A 16,219-nucleotide genomic window follows, 5' to 3' on the forward strand; every position below is an offset into this window, starting at 1 on the left:
AGACAGTAAGGTGTGGGAAAGGGGCAGAGGCTATACCATGTGGAGAAAAGCTGGTTTTACCAAATTAACAAGAGAAAGGGAAAGACAGACTCTTTTCAAATGCTTTTGACTTGAGGGTTGATTCTCCCTGAGATCAGATGTCCTTGCACACGTTTGTGGTGTTTATATATAGAATAACAGACACCCGGGAGTGAGTTAGACTGGAACCTAATTGTGGGGTTCAGTGTGGTTTATATATAGAATAACAGATACCCGGGAGTGAGTTCAATTGTAGCTGCAATTAGTCAAGAAAATGGTATGTTCCCCTTTATAAGAACAAAACTGGAGACTAAACGTACAGAGGTCTCTGCGGTTACACAAGGCCTTGGTGAGACCATACCAAGAGCACTGTGCATGGTTCTGACTTCCTTTACATAAGGGAAGTGCTGGAAAGGGTGTCACAACAACTCGAGAGACACGGCAGAGGAGATTGTGGACAGAGATAGGAGACACTGAGTCTATGGAGCTGAGATTCCCCAGAGTGTCAAAGAGGTGAAATCGTTCAGGGGCTTGTTGAGACGGGAGGTTGCCTCCACTGTTTGTAGAGTTTAAGACCCAGGGCCCTCAATCTCAGAATGAGGAACTGGCCAAATCGATGAGTTGAATTTTCTTCTAAGGGGATGGTGGACCTGAGATGATGTCTAGCTCAGAGAGTTTTCGATGCTCAATCATTGGGAATCCTTCAGATAAAGAAGGATGTGTTGTTGGCCAATGGGATTTGAAGGCGATGGCGCTGCTGCAAACCTGTTCACACAGGGACTACCCTTTCTATTCTGTAGGTTCGTCGACTTCGTATAACATGGCTGGCACAGGAGATCTGTACATGAGCATGCAGGCTCTGAATGGGGATTCTTACCAGGCAGTCCAGGTCGGAGCTAATGTGCAGCTACAGGTAGGAAACATCAGAAACTGCTGTCAAATATACAGAGCTTGATATATTCAGGCATGCTGCCTTTGATGGGAGATCGGGGAGGGGGGGAACGAAGGTAGGCCTGACAGGAGATGAGAACACATCTTTTGGAAAGGGGTTGGAGACATTTATATATAGAATAACAGATACCTGGGAATGGGTTACAATCTAATCTGCAATCTAATCGAGTGGATCAGGGATTTATAATAGAAGAACAGACACTCAGGAGTGAGTTACAGACTGAAATCTAATTAAGGGGTTTGTGGTGTTTATATATAGAATAACAGACACCCGGGAGTGAGTTAGACTGGAACCTAATTGTGGGGTTCAGTGTGGTTTATATATAGAATAACAGATACCCGGGAGTGAGTTCAATCCAGAATCTAATTGAGGGCTTCATGTGCTTTATATACAGAATAATAGATACCAAGGAGTGAGTTACAGATTGGAATCTAATTGAGGGGTTCAGTGCGCTTTATATACAGAATAACAGATACCAGGGAGTGAGTTACAGATTGGAATCTATTTGAAGGTTTCAGGGGTTTATATATTGAATAACAGATACTTGTGAATCAATTATCGACTGGAATCTAATCAAACAGACCGGGGGTTTATGTATATTTAGAATAACAGTCACCCAGGAGTGAGTTACAGACTGGAACCTAATCGAGGAGATTGGGGGCTTTACACAGAGAATAATGGATACTTGGGAGTGAGCTATGGAGTGGAATCTAATCAAAGGGTTCAGGAGTTTATATATACTATAATGGATACTCTGGAATGAGTTACAGACTGGAATTGAATTGAAGAGATCAGATGGTTTTATATATAGAATAACAGATACCTGGGAATGTGTTACAGACTGGAATCTAATTGAGGGGTTCAGGGGGTTTACAAAGAGAATAACAGAAACCCATGAGTAAGTTACAGACTGGTATCTAATCGAGGAGACCAGGGGTTTTATATCTGGAATAACAGATACCTGGGAACGAGTTACAGGCTAGAATCTAATCGAGGAGACCAGGGGTTTTATATCTGGAATAACAGGAGTGAGTTCCAGATTGGGATCTTACTGAGGAGATCAGGGGGTTTCAACATTTTCTCCTCACTCTTTCACAGAATTTGTGTGTGAAATAACAATCACCATTGGGCCTGTAGAATGTAAGGAGAACGGAGAAAGATACAACATAAAGTCATGCGTTTGCCTAGCGCCTTTCATGTTTACAAGATGTCCCAAAGCACTTTGTGACCACTGAAGTATTTTGGAAATGTAATCACTCTTGACACAGGAGAACTGTTGCAACCAATTGGACACACAGCAAGGACCTAGTAACAGCAAAATGATCACAGACAGATGATCTCTCTTCCTGTTGCTGACTGAGGGGTAAATTACTGTTTGAGACACAAAGAGAAAGTACCTTTGCTCCTGTGGGGCCTTCCATTGATCTGACCAGACTGATATCTAACATCTCATTCAAACTCCGTTAGTGCTGCATTGACTTCACTCCTTGAGTTTTGTGTCAAGGCTCTGAAGCAATGTTTTATTCTCCTTCCTTATGCCTTTGAGCTGAGAGCATTATGCACTGATTTGATTTGATTTGTAACCGTCCCGCGTACTGAGCTACAGTGAAAAGTGTTGCCTTCTGTGCTTTACAGTCAGATCGTAGTATACAAGTGCATCAGGGTAACAGAGCAGAGTGCAGGATACAGTGTTACAGCTGCTGAGAAAGTGCAGAGAGAGAGAGAGATCTTCATTAACATTAAAGAAGTCCATTCAAAAGTCTGATAATACTGAGGGAGAAGCTGTTCTTGAATCTATTCTTATGTGTATTGACACAAACACCCAACAGAAGATCGTGGAAGAGAGGGTGGGAGGGATCTTTGATTATGTTGCTTGCTTTCCCGAGGCAGTGGGAAGTATAGATGGAATCAGTGGATGGAAAGCCGGTTTGTGTGATGGACTGAGCTGTGTTCACGGTTCTCTGTAGTTTCTTATGATCCTGGGGAAGGGTAGTTGCCCTACCCAGCTCTGATGCATCTGGGCAGGATGCTTTCTATGGTGCGTCTATAAAAACTAGTCCGAGTCTTTGTGGACCTGCCGAATTTCCTTCATCTCCTGGGGAGGTAGAGGCAATACTGTGCTTTCTTGATGGTAGTGCCACCCTGGGTGGGCCAGGACAGATGGTTGGTGGATCGTCACTCCCAGGAATGCGACGCTCCAGACCACCTCCACCTCAGACCCATTGGTGCTGGCCTCCGCTCCACTTCCTGAGGTCACTGACCAGCTCCTTCGTTTTGCAGATGCCGATGGAGAGAAGGTTGACTTTACGCCAGGCTGTTCAGCATTTTATCTAAGATTATGGCTCACAGACCGCGGCGGCTATATTTGCGGATGCGCTTAGCTCAGAATTGTCAACAAAGCTGATCCGAATTCAACGGGAAATAATTATCCTCACATCTTAAGGCCTGCTGTGACTTATATTTAACTCCTTATCTTTGTGTGATGGAAGGGAAATTATTGGGCGACACCATTAGTGATTTATAAATGGCAAGTAATTAACTTTGGATATTGAGAAGGCTGCAGCCAACAATTGGATGTCAGTTGGAAAATTAGCATTCACCTTCTGTGAATGCTGATAAGCTTCGAACAGGATAGCTAACCATTCAATAACAGAGTCATCAACTCATCCAGCTCGGAAACAGACCCTTGGGTCCAACCAGTCCGTGCCGACCATAATCCCAAACCGAACTAGTCCCACCTGCCTGTGCTTGGCCCATATCCCTCCAAACATTTCTTATTCATTTACCTACCTTAATGTTTTTTAAACCTTGTAACTGCACCCACATCCACCACATCCTCTGGCAGTTCATTCCACACACGAACCACTCTCTGTGTAAAACAATTTGCCCCTCGAGTCTTTTTCAAATCTTTCTCTTCTCATCTTAAAAATGCATCCCCTAATTTTGAAATCCTGCATCCTAGGGAAAACGACATTTGCTATTCACCTTATCTATGCACCTCATGATTTTTATAAAACCTCTTAACAGGTCAGGCCTCAACCTCCTATGCTCCACTAGAAAAAGCCCCAGCCTCTCCTTATATCTCAAGCCCTCCGTTCCTGGAGACATCCTGGTAAATCTTTTCTGAACCCTCTCCAATTTAATAATATCCTTCCCGTAGCACGGCAACTAGATCTGGGCACTGTACTCCAGAAGAGGCCTCACCAACGTCCTGCACAACCTCCAAATGGCCTCCCAACTCCTGTACTCAAAGGTCTGAGCAATTCTGTGGGTGTAGATTAGATTAGATTAGATTTCCCACAGTGTGGAAACAGGCCCTTCAGCCCAACATGTCCACACTGACCCTCCGAAGAGCAACCCACCCTGACCTATTCCCCCTACATTTTACTCCTAATGTACCTAACACTACGGGCAATTTAGCATGGCCAATTCACCTAACCTGCACATCTTTGGACTGTGGGAGGAAACCGGAGCACCCGGAGGAAACCCACTCAGACACAGGGAGAATGTGCAAACTCCACACAGACAGTTGCCCAAGCTGGGAATTGAACCTGGGATCATGGCGCTGTGAGGCAGCCGTGCTAACCACCGCGCCACCGTGTAGGAAGTTGAAATTTAAAATAGAAACTGCTGGACATATTCATCATCTGCACATGGAAAGCGTATGGGAATATTGTGCAGGGGAGGCAGGAGTTTAGGCCCACTGATCCTATTGTTCAGGCACTGAATGCCTTTAACCTTCTCCATTCTAACGACTGCATTCCCACCTTTTGATCCAGGCCGGGTGTGAACCAGAGGTGGGGCTTGCAAAGAGTTCTCAAAGAGAGACCAGCCTAAACAGGCCTGGGGAGAGAGACAGAGAGGTGCCATTTCAGGATGGTCACCCTTCCTGAAAGGTTGGTGGGGGGGGGGGGGGGGGGGGTGGTTTCTGTATGTGGGTTGCTGGATTTATTCCGCGGGGAGTCACGATGTGTGTTCCACATGTCCACAGCCCCTTTCCACTGGGGGCTTCCCCCCAATACATCGACCTTCCCATCCTTGCAATTTGCTCCACCTCCAAGATTTAAAACAAACTCGGAGCTTGCATGATTGAATGACTTTATTTTTTGTCACATGTGTTTTGTGGTGAGGAAGACATTGAAAAGCTGTTTCACTGTCTCCATGATCCAGTGCCATTTGGAATTGTTTGAAGAATCAGAAACAATTAGAAGGTAAAGCTTAAAGAGAATCCTTCGGTCCCAAGCCAACGATGCCTGCGCTGCCATTCCTCCTCTGCCAACCCGCTGCCGCCTACACTGGATCCAACCAACGTTGACGTTGCCAATCCTCGGGCGCCATTTTTGTTTTGCCACTGGGCCGACTCTCCTCCACCACCGCCTCACCTGGTGCCGGTGCCAGACCCAACAATGTCAGAGTCGCTGCTGGGCCTACCTCATCAACGTCACTGTGACGCCCTTCCACTTCACCAACCGGACCCAAACGATGGCGAAGTTACCGATCCTCAGGCACCACCTTCCACAGCCAGGCCGATCTAGTACCAGGGGACGATCCTTATAACAGATAGCTAGCTGGCTGAAAGACGCAAAGTAGAGAGTAGCAGCACTGGTCATCTCTTCGCGAGGTGCTGACCAGCATCTGTGCGGTCTCTTTTGGACTGCTGTGTGTGGCCATTCAACCCACTGAGTGCCAGTCCCGCTCAGAGGGAACATCCTATCACCTTAGCAACCTCTCAATGGCTCGAGGTGGCATCTCCCAAGAATCAGTCCTCTTCACTAATTTTTGTCAACCATTTAGGCTTTAGGATTAATTAGCAAGGTGCAATGCTTAAATTTGCAGGCGACCCAAGCTGAAGTGAAATAGCCAACAGATTACTACAAGGGCTGCAACAACTTACTAGAGTGCACCCAAGAACTGACAGACTGGACTCAGAGCTAGCTGACACATCTCAGTGTGGTTAAGCTTGAGAGGGATTACATTTTAATAACGAAAATAAGGAGGTCAGTTCGTGCTTTTAAAATCAGATAGAGGTGCAAAAGAATGCAAGCAGACCAACGCACAAGTCATTAAAAGCAGCAACACAGGTTGGTAAGGCTATAACAAAAATAATCGAAGCATCAAGGTTTATATAATGAACAACAGAATTGAAAAATACTGAAGGAAGAATAAACTTAGTTACTCCCTCCACAATTCCCAGTGAGAGAACTGGGGACTGTTTTGGCTATCGCATTATAGAGACAGTGGATAGGATCCAGAACAGATTAACAAGGATAAAATCAGGACTGAGAGTTTTACCTCTGGGGAAAGATGAGCAGACAAGGTCTCTGCTCTCTTGGAAAATGAAGGCTGACGGGTGACTCATGTAAGTCTTTTTCAAATAATGAGAGGTTTTGGTTGAATGGATAGCTAGACGGAGAGAGAATGTTTCCTCGTGTGGGGATGAGTGTACCGAGACACCGTCAAAATCAGACAGTCCCCAAGAAATCCAACAGGGGATTCAGGAGAAAACTGGAGGGCAGAGAGAATGTGGAGCTCACTCCCACAGGGAATAGTTGAAATGAACAGCATCTTTGTGGTTGGCAGGAAAACTGTACCGGCAGGAGAGAGAGAAAGGAATAGAGGGTTAGGATGGAGGATCTAAATGAGGAAAGGTGGGAGGAGGCTGCAGTGGAGGGTAAGCACCAACATGGACAGGTTAGGCCGAATGGCCTGTTTCTGTGTGTTATATCTGCTGCAATTCCAGGCAATCAGAAATTGAACAGATTCTTTGTTGACTAAGTTAGCTGAACAGCTCTTACACATATTTGTGAGAAATAAACAGAGCAGCTCTTTAAAAATGTAAATGGTACAACATTTAATTGCTCAGTAATATTTTTATTTGCATCAGAAATTGGGCTTTAACTGACAGAGGCCCTCCAACCATTTGTGGAAAGATTGATACCTTCGTTGTAGAGAGATTAGTAAATTCGTTGTGGAGCGAATAGCACCTTCATTGTAGAGAGATTAGTCCCTTCATTGTAGAGAGATTAGTCCCTTCACTGTGGGGTGATTAGTACCTTCACTGTAGAGATATTAGTACCTTCATTGTAGAGAGATTAGTACCTTCATTGTAGAGAGATTAGTACCTTCATTGTAGAGAGATTAGTCCCTTCACTGTGGGGAGATTAGTACCTTCACTGTAGAGATATTAGTACCTTCATTGTAGAGAGATTAGTACCTTCATTGTGAAGAGATTAGTACCTTCATTGTGGAGAGATTAGTAACTTCACTGTGGAGAGATTAGTACCTTCACTGTGGAGAGATTAGTCCCTTCACTGTGGAGAGATTAGTCCCTTCACTGTGGAGAGATTAGTACCTTCACTGTGGAGAGATTAGTACCTTCATTGTGGAGAGATTAGTACCTTCATTGTGGAGAGATTAGTACCTTCACTGTGGAGAGATTAGTACCTTCACTGTGGAGAGATTAGTACCTTCATTGTGAAGAGATTAGTACCTTCATTGTGGAGAGATTAGTAACTTCACTGTGGAGAGATTAGTACCTTCACTGTGGAGAGATTAGTACCTTCACTGTGGAGAGATTAGTACCTTCATTGTGGAGAGATTAGTACCTTCACTGTGGAGAGATTAGTCCCTTCACTGTGGAGAGATTAGTACCTTCACTGTGGAGAGATTAGTACCTTCATTGTGGAGAGATTAGTACCTTCACTGTGGAGAGATTAGTATCTTAATTGTAGAGAGATTAGTACCTTCATTGTGCTGAGTTTGGTACCTTCATTATTGAGCGATTAGTACCTTCACTGTTGAGAGATTAGTATCTTCACTGTGGAGTGATTAGTCCCTTCACTGTGGAGAGATTAGTACCTTCACTGTGGAAAGATTAATACCTTCACTGTGGAGAGATTAGTACCTTCACTGTGGAGAGATTAGTCCCTTCACTGTGGAGAGATTAGTCCCTTCACTGTGGAGAGATTAGTACCTTCACTGTGGAAAGATTAATACCTTCATTGTGGAGAGATTAGTACCTTCATTGTGGAGAGATTAATACCTTCATTGTGGAGAGGTTAGTACCTTCACTGTGGAGAGATTAGTACCTTCACTGTGGAAAGATTAGTACCCTCACTGTGGAGAGATTAGTACCTTCACTGTGGAGAGATTAGTACCTTCACTATGGAGAGATTAGTACCTTCACTGTGGAGAGATTAGTACCTTCACTGTGGAGAGATTAGTACCTTCACTGTGGAGAGATTAGTACCTTCATTGTGGAGGATTAGTACCTTCGTTGTGGAGAGATTAGTACCTTAATTGTGCGGAGATTAGTACCACATTGTGGAGAGATTAGTACCTTCACTGTGGAAAGATTAATACCTTCATTTCAACAAGATGTCAATAGACTTCAACATTATCGAGGTGTATAAAACCATGGAGGGCATGAATAGCTGTAATCTTTTCCCTGGGTGGGGGCGTCCAAAACTAGATGGCATAGCTTTACACTGAGGGTGGGGTAAGATTTAAAAGGGACCAAAGGGGCAATTTTTTCACACAGAGGGTGGTACGTGTATGGAATGAGCTGCCAGAGGAAGTGGTGGAGGCTGGTACAATTACAACATTTAAAAGGGATCTGGGTATATGAATAGGAAGGGTTTGGAGGGATATTTGCCAAGTGCTGGCAAATAGGACTAGTTAAATTTAGGATATCTGGTTGGTAAGGCTGAGTTGGACGGAAAAGGGCCGGACATCTCCATAACTCTGTGACTCGCAATTGCATTCGAACTGTGGCTGGAGACTTACCTAGCTCCAGTAATAAAGCACTGGACACCAGCCAGTTATAAACAAAGTCCCGTTTCTTGTCGGTTTGCATCACTTACCAAGTAGACTGTTGCAGGACTTCATCAGAGAACCATTCCCCTGGCAGGGTCCAAGCCTCCTGATCTGAGATCACTGCTAACAGTTCGCCATTATAGTGGAGGCGATGGTCTGGGGGTATTATCACTGGACTATTAATCCAGGGATCTCATTTGTGTTCTGGGGATTTGGGTTCAGATCCTGCCCTGGCAGACAGTGGATTTGAATCTAGCATTTTAAAGAAATCTGGAATTAAGAGTCGAATGATGACCATGGGGAAAAATGACAGTCAGTTAAAACCCATCTGGTTTACTCATGTCCTTCACGTGGTCGAGCCTATATGTGACTCCAGATCCTCAGCACTGCGGTTGACTCTGGGCAGTTAGAGGCAGGCAATAAATGGCTGGCATAACTAGTGGTGCCATCATCCCATGAATGAATTTAAACAAAAACTCCTTCGACCTCTGAACAAGCATTTCGGCAGCACACCCTCAGACACCGGCTGCATGGAGAGAGGGCATGGGCAATGATGGTAAGGTGGTCCTCAAATGCTGTCCGATGGTGCCAGCTCACTGCACAGTGAGGATGGGCACCATCGCCAGGCGGTGGGGAATGGTGGTACAGTGTGAATGAAGCCTGTTGCTCTCTGTTCCAGGTGGACTCGCTGCGCCATGTTATCAACCAGACAGGCGGCTACGGTGATGGTCTGGGAGCCGGCAGGATCTATAGCCCACAGGCCCTGAATGTAAGTGGTCTTCCCCATCTCAATTAGCTAGAACGTGTGGCACTAGGGACAGAGTCGAAAAAGCATGGCGCTGGAAAAGCGCAGCAGGTCAGGCAGCATCCGAGGAGCAGGAGAGTCAACATTATGGGCATAAGCCCTTCATCAGGAGAAACAGGCCATTTGGCCCAACTAGTCTATACTGGCATGGCACCCCAGCGCAAGCCTCCTCCCCACACGCATCTATTCTCTTCTCCCTCACGTTCTCCTGGAGCGTTCCCTCAAACCCAGCCAACCGAAGATTGTGACCCTTGTGGTAACTGAGCTAATGGACCAGAGCCTCCAGGATGATTTTCCGGGGAAAACGATTCGAGACCACATCAGGTGGAATTGTGATCCAATCGTTTAACAAAGCCAGATTAACCATTCCGACTAACAGTCATTCGGTGAATTGGTTCATATTCTTTGCTAACCTTTTAGGGAAGGCCATCTGCCATCCTTACCTGGTCTGGTCGACATGTGACTCCAGACCCACAGCAATGGCCTCACAAGTTCTCTATCAAATCGAGAAGGGATAATCGTTGACCTCCTTTACTGTTGTTGGGCCAATATCCTGGAATTCCCTCCCTAAGGGTCAACCTACAGCATATGGACTGCAGCAGTTCAACAAGGCAGCTCACCACCACTTTCTCAAGGGGCAACTAGGGACGGGCAATAAATGCTGGCCCAGCAACTGTTTGTGTGGAGTTTGCACATTCCCCCATGCCTGCGTGGGTTTCCTCCGGGTGCTCCAGTTTCCTCCCACAATCCAAAGATGTGCAGGTTAGGTGAACTGACCATGCTAAATTGCCCACAGTGTTAGGTGAAGGGCTAATGTAGGGGTATGGGTCTGGGTGGGTTGCGCTTTGGAAGGTTGGTGTGGACAAATTGGGCCAAAGGGCCTGTTTCCACACTGTAAGGAATCTAAAAAGTTTAGTGACGTGTGCATTCAAGCCAATTTGGGGTGGCATAGTGGTTAGCACTGCTGCTTTACCGCACCAGGGACCCGGGTTCGATTCCAGCCTCAGGCGACTGCCTGTGTGGAGTTTGCGCATTCTCCTCGTGTCTGCGTGGGTTCCTCCAGGTGCTCCAGTTTCCTCCCACAGTCCAGAGATGTGCAGGATTGGCCATGCTAAATTGCCCCGTAGTGTCCAGGGATGTGCGGGCTAGGTAGGTTAGCCATGGGAAATGCTGGGTTATGGGGATAGGTCTGGCTGGGATCCTCATTGGAGGGTTGGTGTGGACTCGATCAGCCAAATGACTTGTAGGGATTCTATGTATCTCTTTTGGAACTCCCTAGAAGCAGAAAGGTTTTCTCTCAGTCCCTCTGTTAAACTCCATCATTGTCTTCAGTCAAATGTGTCATTTAGTCTGACTCTATCTCTCTCTTTCTCTCTCTCTGCCTCTGTGTCCCTTGTCCCCCTCCCCACTCTTTGTCTGCATCTGTCCCTCTCTCTTTCTCTACCCATGTCACTGCTTCTTTATGTCTTTTGCCGTCATTCTTTACATATCTCTCTCTCTGTCTCGTTTTCTTGTGCACTCTCTCTCCTCCCTCTGCCTCTGTCTCTCTCTCTCTCTCTCTCTCTCTCTGCTTATGTCCCTTTCTCTTTTCCTTTCTCTCTTTCTTTCTCTCCTCTTCTGTATCCCTTTCCCTTTCTGTCTTTCTTTCTGCTTTGATCCCTCTCTCTGACCTGTCCCTCTCTCTCTCTCTCTCTCACCAACTCTGCTTCTGTCTCTCCATCTCTCTCTCTGTTTCCCGTCTCTCTCTCTGTCTCCCTCCCTCTCTCTCTCTCTCTCTCTCTCTGCCTTCACTACCTCTCTCTGCCTCTATCTGGCCCTTTGCCCCCATCCCAGCCCTCTCTCTCTCTCTCTCTCTTTCTCTCTCTCTCTCTCTCTCTCTCTCTCTCTCCCTGCCCCTATTCCTCTCTCTCTAGGACCAGTCTCTGGTTATTTCCCAGAGGGAGGCAGGGGCAGTAGCTGGTGCTGGTGAATTAGGCAGTAGTGAGGACAGCAGATGCTGGAGATCAGGGTCGAGAATGTGTTGCTGGAAAAACACAGCAGGTCAGGCAGCATCCAAGGAGCAGGAGAATCGACGTTTCGGGCAAAAGCCCTTCCTCATTGTGAATTAGCCTGTCCTGCTGCTGTGAGGGGAGTGGGGAGGGGGGGGGTGGGGGTGGCATTGATGGACAATGAGGTGAGTGATAGGGACATTCAATGAAAGAGGTGGTGTGCTCCACCCTGTCAGATTCACACCAGGAGAGGGAGGGGAGAGAGGGAGGGGGGGGGGGGGGGGGGGGGGGGGGTGGGGGATAGACAGTGAGAGTGCTAGAGAGAGTGAGAGAGAAAGAGGGCAAGTGTGAGATGGTGTGAGAGAGAGTGAGGTGAAGAGACAGAGATAGAGAGAATGAGAGCTAGAGAGAGAGGTAGAGAACAAGAGAGAGAGAGATAAAGAGACAGAGAGCTAGAGAGAGAAGGTGTGAGATAAAGAGAGAGGATGTGACAGAGAGAGGGTGCAATGGAAAGATATAGAAGGGGGAGAGAGATGGGGAGATAGGTAGATAGAGACAGAGAGGTGGAGAAAAAGAGAGATAGGGAGAGGGAGAGTGTGAGGGAGAGAGATAGAGAAATTAATGTGAGAGAGAGATAGAGATAGAGACAGATAGAGTTAGAGATAGAGAGAAAGAGAGAGAGAGCAGAAGAGATAGATAGAGAAAGACAGGGAGAGAGAGGTGCCCCTGTTGAACTGGTCGGATTGTAGTCTTGATGCTGTGTCTCTGTAAAGCAGCTCACTGATGCTGGTTCGACCCAACAACCACCCCCGACCGCCACTTGCCTATTGCCCTCTCACCCCAGTCTCACCCTCGCACCACCCCACCCCGTCCCTTCTCCCCGCTCCCTCCCGCGGATTCCTCTGACCGTGACAGAGACAGCACGCAGACCAGCTCAGGTACTGTGACTGCCCTCCCTCCCACCAACTCCTCCCACCCTTCTCACAGCCTGCCCACTCCTCAACTGGCATGGGACCATCCTCACTGTGCTTCTGTGTGTCTGCATCTGTCTGTGTGTGTATCTGTGTGTCTGCATCTGTCTGTGTGTATTTGTGTGTGTGTGTGTGTGCTGCCCAGGCCCTCCTTGTAAATTCACAGCGACAGGCTGTGTGGTGCTGGGGAAAATTGATACGACAGGGACAGTCAGAGCCCTGGTCACGAAGGGGACAGCAATCCAACTCGATTTCTCAGATCAGCCATCGCAGTGCTCAGTGGGTGTGACAGCAGGCCTGCGAGAGGCCGCTCTCTCACATGCACGGATAACATGGCCGCCGGGTTACTGCCCCTGTCTTGCTGCAGGTTACTACTCACTGTTCCTCCTGCCTTCACATGTCCCACCCAATCAAATCCTCCAACTTGCCGGGAGATGTTTGCACATTCTTTTTTATTCTGGCTCTCTCTCTCGATATGTATTTTGTTTTGAAGGGCTTGGGGAAAGGTAGAGTGAGGTTAACAGGCCTCAGGCCGCTGGTGAATAGCTGCACCACGGTTGTCAGACATTTTGTCCGCGTCGTCACCCATTGCCGGGCCAAAGTGACTGAGCTCTGTCGTCGGTCCAGCAACAGACGGAAACGAAATGGGATTCCCCTGCGGGAGACACTCGGTTCTAACTCACCGTTCATACTTTCAACCAAACAGATTGTGCTCGGGAGCAGGAGTAGGCCATTCGGCCCTTTGAGCCTGCTCTGCTATTCAACATGATCGTGGCTGATTACCCAACTCAGTCCCCTGTTCCCCCTTTAACCTCAAGATCCGTATCTATCTCCTTCCTGAAAACATTTCATGTTTTGGCCTCAGTCATTATTATCTGGGGCAGAGAATTCTACTGGCTCCCCACTCTCTGGGTGAAGATGTTTCTCCTCATCTCAGTCCAAAATGGCCGACCCTGTCTCCTTAGACTATGACCCCTGGTTCTGGAGTCCCCAGTCACCAGGAACATCCTTCTTGTGTTTATCCTGTTTACCATGTTCCTATCAGAGAACCCCCTCATTCTTCTAAACCCCAGTGAATGTAATCATAACTGATTCAGTGTCCCTTCATACGTCAGTCCTGCCATCCCAGGGGTCAGTCTGGTAAACCTTTGTCATGCTCCCTCCATCGCCAGAACATTCTTCCTCAGATAGAAACTGCACACAGGACTCCAAGTGTGGTCTCACCAAGGCCCTGGACAATTGCAGCAAGACACCCCTGCTCCTGTGCTCGAATCCTCTCACTCTGAAGACCACTTACCTTCCCAGAAATTGCTGGAAAAGGCTCAGCAGGTCTGGCAGCATCTGTGGAGAGAAATCAGAGTTAACGTTTCTGAGGAAGGATTACTCAACTCTGATTGCTCTCCTCAGACACTGCCAAACCTGCTGAGCTTTTCCAGCAATCCCTGTTCTTGTTTCTGATTTACAGCATCCACACTTTTTTGGGTTTTGGTACCATTTAACCACCTTCCCCTCCCCCACCCCCTGCTGCTCCTGCACGCTTAACTTTCAGTGACTGGTGTACAGGGACATTCAGGTCCCATTGCACCTCCCCCGTTCCCAATCTATCAATGTTCAGATAATAATATGCCTTTTTTTTTAAATGAGCAAGGTGGATAACCTCACATTTATCCACATTACACTTTATCTGCCATACATTTGCCCCCTCCCTCAGCCAGTCCAAATCACACTGAAACATTTCCACATCCTCCTCACAGCTCCCCCTCCTTCCAGCTTTGTGCTGTCTGGAAAATTGGAGATATCACACTTAGTTCCCTCATTCAACTCATTAAGATTAATATATGTTGCATATAGTATTTGGATGTGGTGTGTAGTTAAATATGAAGAAGTGAGTATGGCTCATGAACATGTTTAAGCTGATTGTGTGAGGAATAGAGATCTTTCAACGTTCACCTAACATTATAAAGATGTATCTCAAGGTCCGATACAGAGATGTGACCCAGACACTGAGCCCCCATTGAGCGGTAGAGAGTGAACTAATTTTGCTCAACATTGGGTTTGATGGAGAGTCGAGAGAGAGAGAGAGAGAGAGAGTTTTAGAGAGTTTTAGCAGCACCAGTGCTAATGTAATTCAAACTAGGGCTGCTCAGCAAGCTGGGAACAGATGAGAGCAGAGACCTTGGTTCACAGATTGGTATAGAAACTGAAACACTGGGAGTCTAAGCATCCAGAGGGTCTCACTATAGAAGAGAACATCTCCTGCCTCTGACAGTATTGCACCAAGATGTAGTCACACTGGAGAACATCAGGAGATATTGGAGTCGTGGTTTCCCTATCACTGAGAGATCCTGCACATCTCAGTAGTCTGAAGAGATGGATGGCTATGCCTATTCACTCCATTACGTTTGGACCCTGTGACTGCTGAGGTAGTTAAAGTTGAATTCAGGGGATGTTTACTGCAAGTTCAACTGTCCTTGTTCAGAGGGAGCTCTCACTGTTTTAACAATATCATATACTGTGGCTCATGCAATCAATTTTCTTGACTGATGTTAATCCAGCTCCATCACACTGTCACTCAGTAACCCCTCAGCACCCTGTGTTACTGACTGTACCTGTACTGATGTTAATCCAGCTCCCTCACACTGTGACTCAGTAACCACACAGCACACTGTGTTACTGACTGTACCTGTATTGATGTTAATCCAGCTCCCTCACACTGTCACTCAGTAATCCCTCAGCACACTGTGTTACTGACTGTATCTGTACTGATGTTAATCCAGCTCCCTCACACTGTGACTCAGTAACCCCTCAGCACACTGTGTTAATGACTGTATCTGTACTGATGTTAATCCAGCACCCTCACACTGTGACTCAGTAACTCCTCAGCACGCTGTGTTACTGACTGTACCTGTACTGATGTTAATCCAGTTCCCTCACACTGTGACTCAGTAACCACAGAGCACACTGTGTTGATGACTGTACCTGTACTGATGTTAATCCAGCTCCCTCACACTGTCACTCAGTAACCCCTCAGCACACTGTGTTACTCACTGTACCTGTTCTAATGTTAATCCAGCTCCCTCACACTGTCACTCAGTAACCCCTCAGCACACTGTGTTACTCACTGTACCTGTTCTAATGTTAATCCAGCTCCCTCACACTGTCACTCAATAACCCCTCAGCACACTGTGTTACTGACTGTACCTGTGCTGATGTTAATCCAGCTCCCTCACACTGTCACTCAGTGACCCCTCAGCACACTGTGTTACTGACTGTACCTGTACTGATGTTAATCCAGCTCCCTCACACTGTCACTCAGTAATCCCTCAGCACACTGTGTTACTGACTGTATCTGGACTGATGTTAATCCAGCTCCCTCACACTGTGACTCAGTTACCACACAGCACACTGTGTTAATGACTGTACCTGTGCTGATGTTAATCCAGCTCCCTCACACTGTGACTCAGTAACCCCTCAGCACGCTGTGTTACTGACTGTACCTGTACTGATGTTAATCCAGTTCCCTCACACTGTGACTCAGTAACCACGGAGCACACTGTGTTGATGACTGTACCTGTACTGATGTTAATCCAGCTCCCTCACACTGTCACTCAGTAACCCCTCAGCGCAGTGTGTTACTCACTGTACCTGTTCTAATGTTAATCCAGCTCCC

At 46.9% G+C, this 16,219-nt stretch overlaps 1 protein-coding gene across 1 annotated transcript in view; it reads left to right on the forward strand.

The window, feature by feature from the left end:
• Positions 1–16,219, forward strand: part of LOC140479345 (pre-B-cell leukemia transcription factor 1-like) — a 97,231-nt gene that overhangs the window by 63,933 nt on the left and 17,079 nt on the right. The window contains exons 7-8 of the mRNA XM_072573254.1: positions 819–931; positions 9,465–9,554. Coding sequence (XP_072429355.1) covers positions 819–931; positions 9,465–9,554 — 203 coding nt within the window. The remainder of the gene's footprint in view (positions 1–818; positions 932–9,464; positions 9,555–16,219) is intronic.

This window comes from Chiloscyllium punctatum, chromosome 7 (genome assembly GCF_047496795.1).
Source record: "Chiloscyllium punctatum isolate Juve2018m chromosome 7, sChiPun1.3, whole genome shotgun sequence".
Lineage (NCBI taxonomy): Eukaryota > Metazoa > Chordata > Chondrichthyes > Orectolobiformes > Hemiscylliidae > Chiloscyllium > Chiloscyllium punctatum.